This window comes from Gambusia affinis, linkage group LG11, assembly GCF_019740435.1.
Source record: "Gambusia affinis linkage group LG11, SWU_Gaff_1.0, whole genome shotgun sequence".
NCBI classification, from domain to species: Eukaryota; Metazoa; Chordata; class Actinopteri; order Cyprinodontiformes; family Poeciliidae; genus Gambusia; species Gambusia affinis.
In genome coordinates, this window is record NC_057878.1 from 24,328,002 (window position 1) to 24,347,728 (window position 19,727).

A 19,727-nucleotide genomic window follows, 5' to 3' on the forward strand; every position below is an offset into this window, starting at 1 on the left:
CTATTAGATTTAAAGAAGGCCAAAGGAGTTTAAAACATGGAACTGCTTCGTCTATTTTCTATCATCATTCCACATCATTTATCCCAAAAGATGTTATCTGGTCAGGTTGACCAGAGGAATGTCTCTTTGAGAATTAAAACTGAGTACCCAGAGGAACTTGGACTTAATGCCTCTCCTTGAGTGAGAAAAACTAGTCGGCAATAACATGTCTGTGTTAATTAGTGGCCTCAGGAGATCATCACAGCACTGATCAAAGAGGAAAATATCAGACATGATTGTAGATGTTGTAGACTTCATTTGGCATGCTTCCTTCCCATACAGTTTACAAGTTGAAGGGATAGAAAGACAACAGTAAGTTCCATTTGCTCGATTGGCTACACATTTATGGCCACTGCTAAAGCTATCTATGAATCCACCAAGATATTGAGAGTTACCACATTGACCTTTGGTATTTGTAGGAGTAAGAGACAGTCATCGGTGAATAGCTAAAATCCATGAATACTTGAGAATGCTTATTATTTTAATCGATCAAACACCAAATATACCTTAAGATGCATTAATGCACTCGGCTGGAACCATCTAGCATAAGTACAGAAGTGAACGTCTACAGTCTTCCTTATCTTGTTCTTCATGGTACAGCCAATCAGATCAAAAGAAAATAAATAGTGCTCATGGATTAGCTGCTTTGCAAATATCAATAAATAGCATTTTAAGTAGCATTGCACCTTTCATCTCCCTAAGTTGCACTTTTTAAAAAATATTTTAGATATGCTGTTTAAAAATCCACATATTGGCAAATATTCTGCAAATAGTTTGGATTTATGTTCAACAAAAAGGTCAGACCAATGTCCAATGTATATTTAATTTCTTTCTGTGAATAATAAAGTATGCTTCAGCTGAACTTTGCCAACTCCTTGTTCAACAACAAAGTCAGCTGACACTGAAAAGGAGGACTGTATACTGCTAATCCATCCATCTTTGTTTTCTTTATCTGCTTGTTCATCTGAGATCAATGGGAGACTGGTGTGTCTTTACAGTGGTCACTGGGTAGAAACGTTAATACAACTGTGACAACCACGGACACAGTTGTCCACACACACACACACACCTAAGAGCAATATAAAAAGATTATTTAACTAATATTCAGATTTTTGGAGAAAGACCCGGTGAGAACCCAGACATGCAAATTTTAGGTCGTAATTTCTTTGCACATTTCATAATTATTGCTCTTTTATGCTTTTTAAAGGTCTGCAATCTAATTATGTAGATATTTTATTAGCAATAAATGCAAAAGTACAGATTTTACCTTAATCCCCATAAGGTAAAATCTTATGGGGATTTTACCTTATGGGGTAAAAATCCCCATAAGATTTTATGGAGAACTAACTCTCTCATATGACTGTAGGAAAACGCTAAAGCCAGGTGTCTGACATGAATGTTGGTCATAAACACAAATTCTCTTTGCTTGAGCAGACTTCATAGTAAAATGAGTGTTTGACACAAATTATATAGGGCAATGCATTGAGTCCTTCAGTGAACTGTGTGTAGAAACACAAATTTGCACAGAAACTCACAAAGTTGCCACCCTGTCAGGTTGAATTTAATCCTAACCTTAGCTACTGGGGTGAACTGGTAACCAAGGGCATCTCTCTTTGTTCATTCCTCCTGTCTCGACTCCGCTGTGTCTTCTTTCCATTCGTGACTCGGAAACACCCCCTCAGACCGCGGCGCTCATTAGACCAGCAGCAGGACCAGAATTCATTCATTTTCTCTCTCTCTCTCTTTCTCTACCACAACTGATTTGTAAAGCTTCAAGGAAACAGCAGAAGAAAGACATAAACACCCAGACAGAGTGAACCCACCACCTGAAGCTGCACACAATGCTCTGTTGTGATGACACCATGCCAAACAACCTTCAACTGTTGTTGCACAAAAAATGAGCTAATGCTGGGGTGCATCATCAAAAGATGTTAGTCATTACTAGAACATCTTAAATCGGAGCTTTGTAGCTCAAATCAAATGTCAAAGTGTAAATTCTTAGCTTGAGAAACATGAACCTGATGGATTACGTACTAATGATGAAAGTCACTTGTAGAAGGCATCCAGAGGGAATATTACCCAACTGTGCAGTTCCCTTAAGGAATGTTAAGTACTTTAGAAAGCGCCTGCTTTTAAGGTCTGCAACTTTAGTCTTTCAGGTTGGTCCCAGAGGTCTCATTAAATAAATTTCCAGCTGCAGTACACAAATGTTTTCAGCAAACAAAATCTAAAAAGTGTGAATTTCTCCATGTGCATAAGCAATTAAAATAAGGAATGGGGTCCACATTAAAAAAACGGTGTCTCAAAATATGGTGTCTGATTCCTACAAATTTTAATGTGAACCACTAACCTTCTCATAAAAAAACATGTTTATCTTCTTTTATGGCAGTTATAAAGGTGTATTTCTGCAACCAGAAAGCTAACAGCTGAAAACAAGAATGCTTGTGGCTTCCAGGCCAACCTGAGTTGATGTGCTATTAGATAAATGGGTTTCTTTGTGAGGACAAAACACAAAAATATACTTTGATTTGCATTTTTAATATGCGTCTTACTCTCAAAACAACATGAAGAAGAAGCAGCTGAAAAGCTTGTTACTAACTCATCTTATTCTCCCTAAGGAATCTCATATTTAACATTGTCCTAAACAAAGAGACTAGTTCTAAACCACTATTTTTATGTCTGACAACCAATCAACATCGGACCCCATTAGCATTAGCATTACATTATCTTTTAAACTTCAAGTCAATTTGGTATGTCTTTACCAGATTTGATCATGCAGAAAGACATTCTTGCCAGTTTCTCTCTCCAAAAGATCTCAGGCTCGATCAGACTGGGTCGAGTGTACCAGTGAATATTAAAGTTTAAGCCTTGCTTTGTTCTTAATATAATTTAGAGCTGGTTTTTGAGTAAGCCATTTTCAAAAACTAATATATTTCATCTAAAATACAGCTCTCGGTGTATCTTCGGAGTCTTTGTCTGACTAGAGTATCCTTATCAGCAGGTTTTCTGTGTTTTCTACTTGTCTTATGGCAAACTGTACATTATCTGCGCTCTTGGAGAACAAATGGTAAGAAAATGTATTTATTTTCTCCAGTATGTGACTGGTTTGCTTTGTGTGTTTCTACCTTGCAGATTCTATGAAGCTCTTACAAACTGCACACACCTGTTGGCAATGAACATGAACTGTTACTGGCCCAATCTAATAGTGGACGCGTTCTTCATCCAGGTCCACAAGCACTACTTCCATGACTGTGCAGTGTCTGGACGACAACTCAGGGACCCTCCAAACCGCATTTTGGGTCCTTTCATTGTGGTGCCCATCCTGATCACCCTGCTCATGACGGCCCTGGTGGTGTGGAGGAGCAAGCGCAGCGAGGGGATTGTTTAATAAAGGGAACAGTCAAGGGCTGGCGTTACAAGTCAAAACATGCTTTTTACCCCTGAGGTAACACCAGTGTCAGTGTTGAGGAAAGGGTTATGTTAGAAGGAAAAGATGAACTCCAGGCCATAAAAATAGGTTCCACTTCAATGGATCTGTGAAGACATTAAAGTCCATTACATTTTTGTTTCATCTTCAAAGATTGGAGTCATTTCTTGGGTTTACCGAGCACCTTTTGCTGCAATGTTCACTTGAATCTGCTCCAGAAAACAGACTGGTGATAGTATATTGTACATAAAACTATTTTGTTCTGTCAGCAAATGCTCTAAAGGCTGCGGGATGTGATTGTACAACTTTTGAAAAAGTGCTTTCAACAACAATCGAACAGACAATTTAAAGCTCTGACAGGAAACCCACAAATATCCTTGTCCTTACATGTATACATACACTGTACCTAAACTGTAGTATGTACAGCTTTGTGATTATTGTGTCATGATTTTGTTGCATTTAATGTATTTTAACTACACTACCAGTTCTCCTCAAATCAAGACAGAGAACAATGAGGCAGAAGCTCAGTTCAGGTAACGAGAAGCACGTTTTTGAAAAGATTGTCGAACTCCAGCTTACTTTTTAAGAACTTCCACATATATATATAGCCATGAAAATTACAATAGGTCAAACAGTGGGCAGATGGTATCGGAAAGCACAACTCCAGATGAAAAAAGACTAAAATCAGTGGGTAACTTTAAGTTAGCCAAAGCACAACGCTCCTGAGCATCGTCATTGCCCAAAGCACAGTTTGTGAATCATGAACCTTGGGTTTCTATTGATTTGTGATCTCTCAGTGTAGTAGAGTGTGCCGCGTGAACTTGTCCTTCATTGATATTTTCAAATGCTCTTTTTCCTTTATAAATTCATTGACCTGTAACCTGCCTGTCAGCAAAACACACTTTGAGATACTCCCACAGTTTGTACTTTGTGCCAAAACCTCGTGAAGAAAAGAGAGAGCCATGTTTGTTATGAAACAAATATATATAACGTATTCTGTTGGAATGACTATCACTGATCGATTCTGAAATCTGTGATTGTGAAAAGATTTTCAATAAAATGTCTGAATAATGTGTTGAATACACACACCACAGATTCTCTGCTCTGATACAATTACAGAAGGGGTTTAGCGTTTGCAGTTTTTGTTATGAATCTTGAATTCAAATCATTTTGTGACTCAGCAATGATGCACCTCAGAGGCCAGGAAGTTGCTAAAACTTAATGATGGGGCTCCAAATTTATGATATTTCTTTTAGGATTGCAGAGAAAAATCTTTTTCTATGCACCAGAAATTCCTTTTACTCCTCAAAGATTTCCAGGATAGTTCAAGGCAAACCTGACAAATTAAAAGAGGAAATCCGCTGCAGTTAGTATCTTGTGTTTAAATGTATCAGTCTTAACATTTAAGATTATTTTTAAGTTAACCATGCAATGTTTACAACAGGAGTTCAACAAAATTTGATGAATCCATCCACTCATTCATCCTTCACTTATGGAAAATTGGCATGAAAAATGTGTGGAGACTTTCACATGTTTTCTAAGCAAAAATATTTTCACAAGGTTTACATTTAATGTTTACCCAAAAAAGTGGTAATTGCTACATTTTGCAATTAGACTTTAGTACTTTTAGTTAAAAACACAGCAGTAAAGTGAAATTAGATTTTAGGAAAGAAGGTAATGGTGAGGCTAGTATGATGCCTAAATTGTTGGCAGAGATTATTTAGTAAATCAACTATCTATGCTGAGGGGGGGTTTTTTCTAAATGATTTCTTTCTCCTGACGGGCTCCAGCAAGACTTTAATTTTCCAACTCGCTCCACTTTGGTGCTTTGACTGGAACTGGCGCACAAACTGGTGAAGATCATTCTATCACCTGCCAAGCATTTCCTTTTTTATAAATAGCATAAACCCACTTCCAGAATAGTTTTGTGAACCAAACTAAAACCACAAAGATCTCCTACCCCTAACCTCAAGATTTGCACTGTTAGGTAAAGGTAATCTTTGAGCCTTCCAGAAATGAAACTAGAATCAGAAAATCAACAGATATTCCACTGGCTGTTATCTTAAGTGTTTGAAAAGCACTTGTTACACACTGCCTTTACACAGAAAAACGAAGCAGAGACCACTTGAGTTCTTGCTAAAGATATTTTTATCCCTTATGTCTAAACAAAATCTCTTAGATACCAGGAAAAACATCACCAAACATGTGGGCTCTTGTGGGCCATGTGGCTCCTATATTTAAGGTAGACAGGAGCAAACACTGAAAGTGAAGAACCGGTGTTACCCAGACAGAAGCAATGGTCAGTCTGTGCAGTCATTAAATAACTCATTATCAAACTCAATGAATGGGAAGAAATCAGAAAGATTAAGAATGAATATTGCATTGATAGTTTAATCTTTGTTTGAAAAGATTTCTATAATGCTGGAAATCATCTCAGTTTGAGGTCAGAGAGAGTTCAGGAGTTATTTCTCAGACTCAACCAACAAATGTAAAATTTCAAGTTGCAGTTTTTCTAAGTTGGAGGGCAAGTTGCATTAAACTCTGTAAAACTGGATGATTGAAACTGTGTGGGATACATTTCTATATGTATTTTCCCCTTATATTTATAATGCATATGTATAGTTCTCTATCATAAATGTCAGTCAGTATAATAGAAAATTATATGCATATACACAAACTCAATTACTACTCCTATCTTTGGCACAAATGCAAACAGAACCATCTGCAGTTACTTGCATTCAAATGCATCGTTCTCCATTTACATACAACACGACATGGAAACGTCAATAAATACAGTCAGATTATTTAGAGGGGTTTCAGTAGCCCTGTGTGTAGAGACAATGAAGATTATCGCAAAGGAAAACTGGAAGATGAAATGTCCCACAATTCAAGTGGGATTAAGCTGTAAGAACACGATAAAGTCTGAGTCTGCTATTTTCAGTATAAATCTCTCAGTCTGTCTAAATTTACACTAACTGATCTCCTTAGTTACTAAATACAAAGAGCAATAATGTTACATTTTGTGGTGTAAAATAAATACTTAATTTTTTTAAGCAAAAATGATAAACATGTTTTACATTATCAGTTTTGTTAAATTCAAGCTAACTAGCTGGTTCTCTTCAAAAGCAAAAGTTTTACTACCAAATAGCGTTTAAGTATTTGCAAAATGTATTAATTTAACAACTGAATTATTTTTGTTCAGGCATACTTCCTAAATCCTATGTGAGCTAAATCAGCTGAACTGTCCTTGTTACTTTTCACATACAGATTTTTGTCTGACTTTTCCTATTTGTACAATTCCTGACAATATAATGCAATGCAAGACCAAAAGGTTATACTAAAATGGAAGTAATGATTAAACGTGTTGTGGATTTTACATTTTGTTGACCCTTCTATCCCACAATGCACCTTACCAGTGGATTCTTTGTCGGGATAATAATGACTTAGAGGTGTAGCTTGCTTTATATTTATATTGAACCTGAAATATAAAACCCAAAATAAACTACCTAAGCTAAGAACATATAAAAAACAAATACCAATACTGTTTAATTCAAAACCTTCTTTCAGCCAGAGTTCATCCAGCAAATAGCTGTGCAGAGACAATAAGCTAGAGGAAGAAAAAGTGGAAGAGCGATGTCTGACGTCAGGACCTGCTCCAATCCTCCTACTCCTGTTGTCTCCTCATGTAGAAAACAGACAACATAATGTTATCCACAGATGTCTGTTGCTAATGTTAGTCCATGTCATTTCCAATACTCAGAAGGCTGCTCCACTTTCTCCCATGTGGCTCTGGTGTATTTATGTCTCTTTCGGTGTCCCAGAAGACCCTCGAGAAACATTTAAATCCACCAGCAGGCAGCCTAGGAAATAATACCCTAACAACAAGGGCAAATCTAGTAAATTAAGTGACAGAGACCTTTATATCACTCCATTAAAACCAAGAAAGCTTGTTTTGCTGCGAATCTAATGTCATATATTTATTCATGAATTATCAGGTACGCAGCTGGAAAAAATGAAAAAATAGTAAAAATAAACTACCAAGCATGTAAATAGATTTGCATATGTCAAGGTGTGCATCCCCTGTTTACCTTCTGATCATCATCATCATCATAGCTAGCAGCTACATCAGACCAGTCTCACACTCCACTCTCTGAAGCTTTACAGTCGTCTGTCTCTAGAGACAGCGGCGGGGAGGGAAAAGATGGAGAATGTCAAGGAAAGAGCGCTGGTGGGTGGAAGGAAAGAAAAGGGAAGGATGTATAAGGAAAAAAATGGGAGCTCCATGTTGGGAGGAAGCACCAGAAGCCTAATTAAGTGAAAGATGAAATTGTACTAAAAACAAGAAAACCCCAAGACAAATATGACAGCACAACCCATCAGATGTATTTACTCCTTCCGGATAATCATGGATGAGATATAAGGGATGGATTGGTTTATAAAGGAGCACAGCTGTACATTTTCCCTCATGAAGAACTATTTTAAAATGTGACAGCAAGTGACCCGGTCAGATGACTGAGCTGGAAGCAGGGAATACACTTCAATCAGCAAGTAGTGAAATAAGGAACCACCTGGATTTAACTAAACAAAATAAACTCTCCCAATGGGAAATACGATAATATTTAACATATTTTAGCTTGTAATAACCCTTTAAGCCTTTTTAATACCTACATAAATAACTAGTGATTTTGGAATTTCTTGTGTGTACATCTCAAGTGTACATTCTCTTTGTATTTAGAAAAATTACATTTAAACTGCATTGCTAGGGCCACATAATGTTCCTAACCGTAATTATTTCTCCAAGGAGAAAAAATACTCAGAGTTAAGGCTTGGTAATTTCTTTGTGCTATGTGGATGAAAAAAATTTAAAAGACTCTTAACTTGGTTTTAGTTCAGGGATCATTTTTGAAAAATAATCACTGAAAAATAATCGCTGCTGATTACAGAAAACCTGCATTAGCTGCAGGTTTTCTGTAAGATGTGATAGCTTCAAATCCAACAGAAAATGATGTCATTTGAGTCACAAATGTCAAAGAATGCAAAGTGTCAAAGTGCTATTTACATATGCATACCATATATTGACCCAAAACATTAAACTTTCTAGTATTACATCATCTAATTATCACAAAAAAATAGATACAATTTTTGGTTGAGAGCTTTAGATCACCATTCAGAGCCAAACAACTGAAAAATTGCTGATTTTTGTCACTTTGCTAATCAATTGCTGCATCAGAAGTTTCCACTGATAGTTGTCTTTGAATGGAAAACTATCAGTGGAATTATGTAATGTTTCCACTCTTACATAGTTCTAGCAGCGGAGCAGCAGAGCCTTTTATTGGAACTAAACATCTGCGTAGCCAAGAGACAATAGCCTATTAGCAAGGTTAATGGGATGGAAAACGCCTTCAGTTTGACAGGAAACATGCATATTGGACTCCAGAGCATTTGAAAAGGGTATTTTTCTCTGATGAGCCATGACTTAGCCTGTTTGAAATTTAATGAGTGCATCATGATAATGCAAATGGCAGAAAAAGTGAGGCTGCCATCAAACCGAATGTTTGCCAGAGAAGCCTGTGGAGGCACTGTTGTGATATGGGGTTGCGTAGGTGGGACAGGTCAGTGTTAGGAAATGTTATCTTTCCAAAATTGTTTGGTCAGCTTATCATGATGCGTCTCTATCACAGAAAATGATGAAGGAAGGTTTCTAAATCTCTCATTAAGACTGAGCATGATGCAGCATCCTCTGTACCTTGTCGCATTCTCCTTCTGTTGTGTTGTTAAAAAATGAGAATAGTGACAAAAGCCAGAGCAGTAACACGTTTACCCCCTATTGAATTATATATTCTCCTAGTTGATGTGAACACCTGCTTCTGCAGAAACCCACTGAGATTTATTTGCCTATTAAAGCCAATTAGCATGGGAGCTATGCCTGAAAACTGAGGAGCTGCTTATGAGGTTATTCGTGTAGGATGCAGTTGACAGCAAACTCTCAGTGGAAACAACGTGGGCTCTTGAGAAGAATTGCAGACAAGGGAGATGTTTACAGAGTTTAAAAAACTCAGCTCTTCCATGAACAGTTTTACATTTCGTGCAGTGTGCGAATGCAGACATTTTGAAATTATTAGAGGTAAAATAAGGCATCAATGTGTGTAACCACACCACTCACTAATTGATCTGTGAAGAAAGACATGTTATTTGTGGCTGATCATTTAAAACAGAAAAAATAAGCAGACCTACACAGGAAAATTAGGCTGCATCACTGTTGCAAGGGAAAGTGAGTTCACCTAAATAGTGTGGATTTTTTAAATATCACAGCCTGACAGCTGACAGGTCTGTTTTAGCAAGACGTGAAGCTAAGCTGGTGCACAGAAAGATGCTGGGTATGAGCTGGCTTCACTATAATGCTCATGTTTAGTGCATAATACTATTGTGGGTGGGCATCACGAGATATTAAATATGACAAAAGTTGTGCAAAGGTTTGTATATTTGTATGCATAAAACTAAACAGTATGCATTTTATCTACAAAATGTTAATGTTTTCACTATCTGGTCTTCTATCTCAGTCTAAAGCAAGCTGATTTGCATTAAAACATGGATGACTGGTAGTGCAGTTTGTGCACATCAGTGATCAGGACTGCATTGTTTATCAGCCTTTATTGTTGCTCTGCTTCAACAAAGCAGAAAAGATGGAGGCTTATTTAATTACACCATTTCTGTGTAAGTTGGCATGACTAAATGTATTATTGTTTGCAGTCTTCCAAGTTAATCTCGCAACACACTGAAATGCCTCCCACAGCTGGAAACAGTGTGGGCAGCTTCTGAAGCAGAACAAATGAAATAGCGAGGCACTTTACTCTTAGGCGCAGTGAGAGGCGTGCACGCAACACCAGAGTCGACGTGCTTCTGTTCATTGACTGGGACAAACACTTGGACGGACGTGGATGTCTGACACGCCTGAATATGGACATGCAAAGACATTTACAGATGAAGCTTCAAAACACTGTGTTTCATCGCTTTTATTTGTTCAAGTAAATAAATTCAGCTACTGCGTGTGTGTGTGTGTGTGTGTAGACTGTTGGTGAGAAATCTGACAGCATGAAATTATGATCAGCAACAAATAGAAGGGTGTAAGTTTGATTTCACCAAAAGCAATCTCCGCTTTTATTGATCATCTGTCAGACTGACAGACTAAGGAATTCCGAAGTGGAAAAAAACAACAAATGCTGTAAAAAATATTTGTAAACACTCACAGCAACACTTTTTACTCAGCAGCATCTACTATAACAATTATCAGAGGAGGGGGGAGTACAAAGTTATTTACTTTCATTTTATATGCATCAAAAATATAGAATAAAAGAAAGTTGCCCTTTTTTGTTAAGAAAAAAGTATGAAGCTGAATACATGGCAGTTCTTGAAGAAAACTTGTTTCAACACTTACTTTGATCCCGAGGACAACCAGCAAGACAACGACTATTAAAACATGGCCAGAAAGTTTCAGATTAAGATATTTGTTACAAATGGCCCAGTCAAAGTCCAAGTCTAAATCAAATTAAAAATGTGTGGTAAGACTTGCAAGCTTTCAAAAATAACCAATGTTGTTATAAGTATGGGGAAGAAAATTCCCTTGAGAAGGAACTGAATATGGTTACATTTTCATATTTTTATTCATAAAAACAAAAAATGTTGAAAATCATTTATTATATCCTTCTACTTCACTATTACGTGCTACTTTGTGTTAGTTTTTAACATAAAATCCTAATAAATTGATTGGAGTTTAGCTGCCATCACTAACGGCATAGCGAGATGGATTCGGAGATGTTGCCATGGAGATCATAAACAAAAACTCTTTTTTCTGGTGGACACAGCTGTAAAAATCCAACCTGTCTTCCCATTGTTGAACAAAAGCAGGACAAATAAATAGTGATGACGTTTTATACTGGGCTAATGGCTCTGACTCCATGTGCACCGCATTCCGTGCCTCTTCACTCGGACAATTTCGACATTCACACCAACCCTTTACACAAAAAGCTAACCACCATGCTCTGTACGTCATCGAATGCCATTCTTATCATCAGCCAAACCTTACAAACACTTCAAACACTTCTCCCTGTACTTCCACAGTACAGGGAGCCAAGATTTACACGAGCTTTCCCAGAGCAAGACTTACAGAGACTTCTCTTAATGATGACTGGCATGTTGGGCATGTTACAAATCTTGATCTGACTGAGAATTTTCGTCATTTATTCTCCCTAATAGAAAACCACAGGTTATTGCCCTGAGGTAATACTCTGGCTGCCCAGGCTTAAAATTTATGAGCACAAAGTGAAATCAAACAGAAAGTCTATGGGGATCCAATTGTTTTTTAACACACTACTGGGGACTGAATTACCACTTTGTATTGGAGTAGGGAAACAAAGCGAGGTGAAAATAAGTGAGTGAGAGACTGAAAGAAGTAGACTGATGTTGAACATAATCGCCAATGGCATTATTGTTCTCTCAATTAATTTATTGAAAGGCCAAAGATATTTTTTTGTCCACATATCTAAAACAAAAATCAAGTTCTAAAATTTTACCTGGAGGCCAAAGAAGCGATAAAAACAATGGAGCATTGTCGTCAGCGTAGTTTAAAGGGGTCCTATGATGCAAAATTCATATTTTGTATATTTTTATACATGATCCATCCAGGTCTCTACTACTTAGTGCTTAAGAAATCTCTTCAACCATTTTTTGGTAATAAATTAATGTTTTTTTCGAAAACTGTGTCGTTACCTAGCAACCGCAGCCTTGTTACCAAGTTACTAGTATGTTTGGTCACCTGATTTTACCACTGCACAATGGCTGCTGGGAAAGATAAGTGTTATATTGTAAACTTACCATCGAGAAACACAACCAACAAGAATGCTGCATTCTTGTTGGTTGTGCAGGAGGCTTCACTTCTGCTTTTCAAAGATGTATAGTTATATAATTGCATATCTGTTTCCAGTCATTTTCATGTAAGCATTGAGTTGGGGCCCAGCTCATTCTGAAAGGAGCTATAAATTGGCCTGACCAGATTGAAATCTCATTATCAAAGAATGATATTGTGCAAAAAATGCAATGAACATGTTTTGTTTTGCTCATAGATCTATCCTAATCTGTTTAAGGAAGCATAATAAGTCACCTTTAAGAGCTCAGCAGGTAATGGATCAACAGTTCAAACTGTAGACAGCTCATCCTCAATTTAACCAGCAAAAAGAAGCTACCCTCCACAAACTCCACACTGCACTCATCCATGATGGGAAATAAACAGACATCATTTATGCCATCAGCAATATTATTGGTGCTCTTTTTCCATTTGATTTCCTCAGACGATAGTGAGAATATGACTCACTATCTTATGTGAGTCATATTCTCACTATATGACCCGTCATTTTTTATCACATGAGTCATGTGATAAAAAAGAGAGTAAGTTATTCATTCTGACAAATGATCTGAAAGAATGAAAATGCAGAAAGGGAATGCACTCGTGTAGGGAACGCTATTCACCAGATCAAGAAAACCTGCACATACAGGAAGCAGCGATTATTAACTCCACCGGCTCAGCTGCTGTTAAAAGTTTTCTGAAATGAAATCTACTTCTGTTCAGTCTGACTCTTCGTGTAAAAATCCCCCAAAACACTCAACACTCTAGCCTCTGACAAAATACATTTTCAGCTTCTCTGCTGCTAACTATCTCTGTAAGTCAATATCTTTGATATAACCTGTACCCTTTAAATTGTTCACTGGTCAAAATATTGCCCCAAGTTACAAAAGTGCTGGCTTCAGCCAATTTCTGTGATAAATGACCCTTCATCATTTAGGCTGATTAAGCTCCTTGTATGTGTGGCAGTCAGGTGTGCCGTCCACAGGGATTTCTTTAGCTTCTTGTTATTTTTCTTCCTCACCTCGTCTCTGGGCTTTCTGAAAGGTGAGGGGAAAAGGCACTGCTGGATAATTGAAGCTGTTTTGCAAGAGCTTATTGGAGATTGTATTCGCGCTCAACAATGCTTGTTGGGGGCAGAAAATGGAAAGAAATAGGATTTATAGCACCAACCCATCTCGTTACCCGGTTGATGCTGTCAGCTGTCACTGCAGGCCCAGGATAATGCAATATGCAGTACCCACAGGGCAAGTGTACAGTGTGATTGTGGATCCTCCAAGGGTTGGTGCAGTGTGTGACTGACAGACATCTGCACTGTCTGCAGTTCTCTCTCAACCAAGTCAAATTGTACGAATCGCTGACAGTAGGGAGATACAGTCAATTATTGTGGGTACAAATAGGACAGAGTGCCTAAACGGGCCTCACTACCACTTTATGGAATGAAGAGTACAGTTTTTCAAGTCCTTTATGACAATAGTGTAGCTTATAGATGTAATTACCGTAGTATTAAAACAATCTCTTATTGTTTAAATTTAGTGAGCTTTTTGCATGGTACTTTGTGTCTAGCACCAACAACTCTATGGCACATTCAACGTAGCTTAAATCACCTATTACCCATCTTTAGGCTTGGTTTGAACTTTAGCAAGTTTAAGCAACTGAACATGTGTACATTGCAAAGCTGCTAATGAATGTAAATCCATTAGCTTTGTAGCTCAACCTCATCAAACCATCCAATAATGTAGGAAATCCAGAAGAAAAAATGACTGTACGCCACCAAATTACAGTAAAAGATGTGGCAGTGCTGGTTGGTGAAAGAGAAAAGCAGGCTGATAGTTTCTCATGTTGTAGCTTCAATTGATAGAGGATAACTTCAAAATATACAGATTTTTTTTTTTTTTAAAAGGTATTAAATTCTGAAGAGAAAACTTTTAAGTTATCAAAAGCTAGTTGCTGATATTTTCTTTTTGAGCGAAAGAATAAAAAGGGATATTTGCCCTCTCTCCCCACTAGCCCACAAATCCACTAGGAAAAAGTAATGACATTAAAGAGAAAACATTGAAACTGCATGATAAAATAAAACCACAAGACACCAAAAAATGAATGTTGAGGCCAATTTTGAAAGATAGTTTTGCACCTAATGTCTATTACTATAGCCTTAAGACATTCTTCAGAGCAACCATTTTCACAGCTGCTTTTAACTGACCGTTATTTGTCTTGCAGAAGGGTTTTTCATTTCAGCTGAACCCAGTGCGATCATTGCATTTACTTTCACCAGTGGGGAAAAAAGAAGTTAAAATCCTGGAGCAGAATGATAAAGAAGAGAAGGAAGAAATCATGCTGGCAAGTCACATCATATTCACGTCACACTGTGACCGTCTAAATGTTTGTGCAAATATGTATATTGTACTCAGAACAGAAAAAGACTGCTGGTTGAAGCTGGTAAAAGAACATCATTTCTCAAAAGGAGGAGTCTATGATATGAGCTGAAAGGCCACTCACAGGAAGAGGTCATGACTGCAAAAGCAATGTAAAAAGTCAAACCACAGCCAAAAAAATTGTTTTTGACAGTAAAAATGTACCAAAAAATTTTTTATATTTAACAGAAAAACATTGATGACAAATATTTAACCCCTATTATTACGTAAATGTAGCTTTGGCAACTATCCCAGCTGTGGATGGATCTAAATCAGGCTGCACATCTGGATGTAGAAGCTCCATTCATCCTGCTAAGCTGTTCAAGCTGCAAAGAGATCAGCTGTGAACAGAATCTTTCAAGTCTGTGGGATTGAGTTCTGGGCTTTGATTAGGCCACTCCAGAACATCAACCTTGTTGTCTCCAAGCCATTTCTCTGTAGCTTTAGAGGAATGCTTCAGGAGGTTTTCTTACTTGTACTGTAAATAAATAAATTTAGTACCAGTACCACTTGGCTGGTCCTCTGTTGAATTAGGGGAGTCACTTTATAAGGCGAGAATATTTATGCAATCACTTTTATGTAAAATACATATAGTGTAACTGAATTATGTTGAAATCAGTTTCCACTTTGATATTAAAGAGGGTTTTTTTTTATTTTTTTGTTCTAAAAATAAACACTTTGCTGCTCATGATTGATTTGTAAAAGCAGTAAAAAGGTTAAAACATCCAAGTTTGTTTTTAAAGAAATGGTAAACCTAAAAGACCTTTTACCCGTTTCAAACTCAGTTGCAAAGCCAATTTTGAGTAAACAGAATAAAATGATTCATTTAAGCTCTTCTTTTGGTTTGTTGTTAAGATAAATGTGAAAAATGCATAAAAGTGAAATTCTCCATTATCAAATGCTGCCTTGCTTTACACATTCTCCTATGTAAAGGAGAATATGTAGCTAGCACAGGTTGTTTCTGTGGATTTTTTCTTTTAAAATAAATAAAAAAGCAGTATTTGTTTCTTTTTGCAATGCTACCAAACCCATATCAACCCCACAAATGGTTTGTATTAACTGTAAAAATTAGAACATTTTCCTTCCTAAATTAAAGTGAAATAGCCCATATTTGATGTCTCTAACATATTAATGTAATTAATTTATTATAAACCTCTAAGTGTAAAGAGGTTGATTCTTTTAGAATTGTCCATTTTGACCGGTTATCAAAGAAGAATCTGAATACAAGTTGTAAACATTTCATTTCAATCCCAGACCTGGTCATTCAAATTCTTGCCTCCAGGTTGTCCAAAGGATCATCTGAACTCTACCAAGTTCATGTTTTTCCAACTTTTTATCAACTGCTAATAGTTTTACACCAAATATTTTAGCTATAAGATATCAAGTAAGGTGATGTAGCTTCAGTTCCATTGCTTCTTAATTAAATCAAGAAAAACTGGAATAAAAACCAAACAGGTAAAATTCCATCACCATTTATTTCTCATGGGTGCAAAAATTAAATCTGAACCAGTCATTTAAAGTCCTCATGATTTCACTTAAAACCTGATAGCATTTAAGTACAAAGCCAACTTTTCCAGTGAGATGTCAAAGCACTTTTGGATTGCACTGTTAGTTTGTAATAAGCTTCTCATACACGCCGTGATACGAAGATACGAAGGTGTAAAGAGCTCCGATGAAAAAGGGGATGAATTAAATTTTAAAAAAGAAAGAAAGATACATGTGGCTTTTTGCTTTTTATGGCAGTATTTTATGTATCTGGAGATGAAAACACTCAAATTATCTCTATGAGATGTTTTGTGTGTGTAACCTGTTGGAGAACTGTGCAAAGATTTTAAACCACCCCCAATTTCTGTAAATTATTAGTAAATATGGTAATAAAGTCAACAAAGTCGAAAGAAAAAGACATGGAGAACTTGGAAGCAATGTATAAAGAGATTAGAGGTGATTTAAATGCTGAGCACAGAACAACACAAACATGCTCTGAGAACGGAAACAAAACGTGATCATTCACATGCTGTCTGATGAGGAACCTTCACGTGTGAGTGTGTATGCTCACCCTCTACGACGACATATGACGCATGTTTTTTTTTTGTTTTTTTTTGCATGTGTGAACATTTGTGGACTCCCATGCACTTTCTCATAAGCAACACAAACAATGCAGGCACTGAAACAGAGAGCTGATAGTAACAGATATTTGTTCTTTTCTCAGCTTGTATTTAAAAACAGCTAAGTGTGACTTCTGGTCTTTTTCGGTGAAACATCATGTGAGACTCCAAGTTGTGTTTTTCCTGCCACGGCTTGTTCCCAACAGGCTCGTGTTCACCTTAGCGAGGAGCTGGCGCCAACTCAGACATTGTTGCTGCTGTAACAATCAACTTATTAGCATAATTAAAGCATATATTTTGTTTGCTACTCCTTCCTTTGAAGCATTCATAATTCTGTTTTGTTTTTACTATTTTTTTTTATTATTTCTGCAGTGTGAAGTTTATTGCAGGGGTTGCAGTGTCATATAGAGGTGGAGGGGAGTAGTAAGAGTCAAAGAGTCTGCTGCTGTTTCACACGTGGAGGAGTCGGCCAGATAAGCAGAGGCAAGGTAGAGCAGTTTGGTTGTTTGTCGAACGGCTGCTGGGGGAAGCCGATGCATCTATCATCTGGCGTAGTGCTTGATGTAATCTTGAACCTTACTTCGAAAATCCTCCTGAGTGGAAAAGATGGGAGAGGAAACAAGAGGGAAAGATAAGATGAGCATTATGGAGGAGTGAACACTATTGAGACGCTTCCTAAAGCTGTATGTGCAAAAAAAAAAAAAAAACTATTGATGACCTTTAAAATCCGTCACATTCACCTCAAGGCAATCTATTTTGATTTTATGTGAAGCACAAACAGAAGTAGCACATAACTGAAACGTGAAAGCAAGGAAAGCAAAACCAGGTCATTTTTACAAACACAAGTAAATAAATTGCGACTTTGTCTTCTACTTCTCAATCATTTACTGCTTTTTATTAGTTTCTCATAGAACGCACATTAATGTCTGTGGTTCTAATGTGAAAGCATGTTATAAGATTTGTTTCTGACAAAATGGTCAGTGGGTATGAACACTTAAAAGACATCGTTTATGGCAGCACATACACAGTAAGCTACTGGATATCCATAAACAAAGCAAAAGCAACCAAATGTACAATTACCAGGATAACCAGGGGTGATGTGACTCATAATGAAGTCACAAATTCGTCATATGTATATAAATATATCCTTCTTCAGTGTCACCATACATTTAGTGAGTCATATTTCTTCAGTGAGAAGACATTAAGACTGTGCAGAAAAGCATTTTTTCAAAGAAAAAAGCCATAAAAAACAGCTCACTTCGGGTACATGACATTTTTCTGCAGCAGTACATTAAATATGAATTATTTCTGTGGAAATTTACTCACTTTCTCCACATTCCCCAAAATGTGAAACCAAATATGTCCTTCCTGAATCTGAATGTACGACTTATGTGACCTTTGTTAATTCATTGGCTGGGCTACAGACTGCCTAAGGCATAAAATAATATATTTATGATCCTATTGCCATCCAGGGATTCAACAGAACTAAACTAAGTAATCCCAGGGGAAGGCGATGGGTGAGTTTTGTTTTCCTTTGTGAGGTCAGTCTCAGAGTCTAATGACCAGGGACTGAATAACATGAAGTAGGACTCCTATGTAAAGATGAAGAAAATGCCAACCACTTTGACAAGTCAAGACAATTGATAATAATGGTTTGTTTTGTAATTAAATCGAGTGATGCTTCACCAGCAGTCAGTCGGCTGATGAAGCTTGTACATTAGGAAGACCAAAGAGATTATTGTCAACTTCTTCACAGCATCCCATTGACCTGGTGCTGTGGAGACAATGAGCAAAACCACACCACTGGCCAAGAAAGATCAAACACACCTAGAGTGAAGCTTCTCATTTACTCTTTCCAAACTGCTTAAATCGTCTGTCATAGATATGGAGGAGTGATGAAAATTGTGACACCTAGCTCTGGTCAAACTATTTCAACATTGGTCTTCTGACCTATGTTGTGAGGCGAAATGGTGTGAGATTGATCAGAAGTTTTTGACAAATTTTATATGGAAATGTGCTTGGACAGTAATGTTGATATTTCACTTCAGCTAGTCCATTCCCAATATCTGAATTTTGTATCCATAGGAGAAATTAATAATTTTAAGGAACGTTTATCTGCCATGGTTAGGAATTACGTACATTGGGATGCACAATATATTGGCATCAACATCGGTATCGACCAATATTAGTCATTTCTTAACATATTGGTATCAGTCCGATAAATGAAACAGGACTGATATGAACAACCATTATTTATTTGCATCTGTTTTTTTTCCCATAAGGTGACAAAACTGTAGTGAAATATACATATCAGTAAATATCGGTTAAGGGGGGCGTGCTGTGGTGGCGCAGGGGGTTAGGACGCCCCACGTTTAGAGGCCTTAGTCCTCAACGTGGACGTCATGTGTTTGACTCCCGGTCCCCCTTCCTCCCGCCCTCCTTCTTATTTGCCTTCTGTCGCAAAAATACAAGCCACTAGCACCGCAAAAAACTCTCCAGAGAAAAAAAATGGGGAAAAAAAAAATATATATATATATATCGGTTAAGGGCAATAGCAGCAATATTAACATTGGATATCAATATTGGCCCAAATTTTCATCTTGGTACATCCCAATTTCTACAGTTCTTAACTGATTACCTACTATAATAATTTAATTTATTCATCAGGTTGTGAGGAAGCTGAGCACTGCCTTCTTCCGCTGATCTCTGCATTGACAAAGGGAATGATGATATTTGCCATGTGTCTTCTGAACTGCTGTTCAGAGTGAAGGTCATTGTGGCAGCATCCCTGAGCCTCAGCTGACTGCATAGAGACAACTAAATTATTTTGTTGTTGTCCCATTCGA

At 37.2% G+C, this 19,727-nt stretch overlaps 2 protein-coding genes across 3 annotated transcripts in view; one reads left to right on the forward strand and one right to left on the reverse strand.

The window, feature by feature from the left end:
- ramp1 (receptor activity modifying protein 1) overlaps nucleotides 1-4,539 on the forward strand; it is a 66,689-nt gene extending 62,150 nt beyond the window's left edge. The window contains exon 3 of the mRNA XM_044131155.1: nucleotides 3,172-4,539. Coding sequence (XP_043987090.1) covers nucleotides 3,172-3,427 — 256 coding nt within the window. The 3' untranslated portion in view covers nucleotides 3,428-4,539. The remainder of the gene's footprint in view (nucleotides 1-3,171) is intronic.
- Nucleotides 4,540-16,232: 11,693 nt separating this feature from the next.
- ube2f (ubiquitin-conjugating enzyme E2F (putative)) overlaps nucleotides 16,233-19,727 on the reverse strand; it is a 40,177-nt gene continuing 36,682 nt past the window's right edge. Inside the window, exon 10 of one of the 2 annotated variants that reach the window (XM_044131953.1) lies at nucleotides 16,233-17,474. In XM_044131953.1, coding sequence (XP_043987888.1) covers nucleotides 17,424-17,474 — 51 coding nt within the window. In that variant the 3' untranslated portion in view covers nucleotides 16,233-17,423. The remainder of the gene's footprint in view (nucleotides 17,475-19,727) is intronic. The other variant, XR_006372144.1, reaches the window with a different exon arrangement.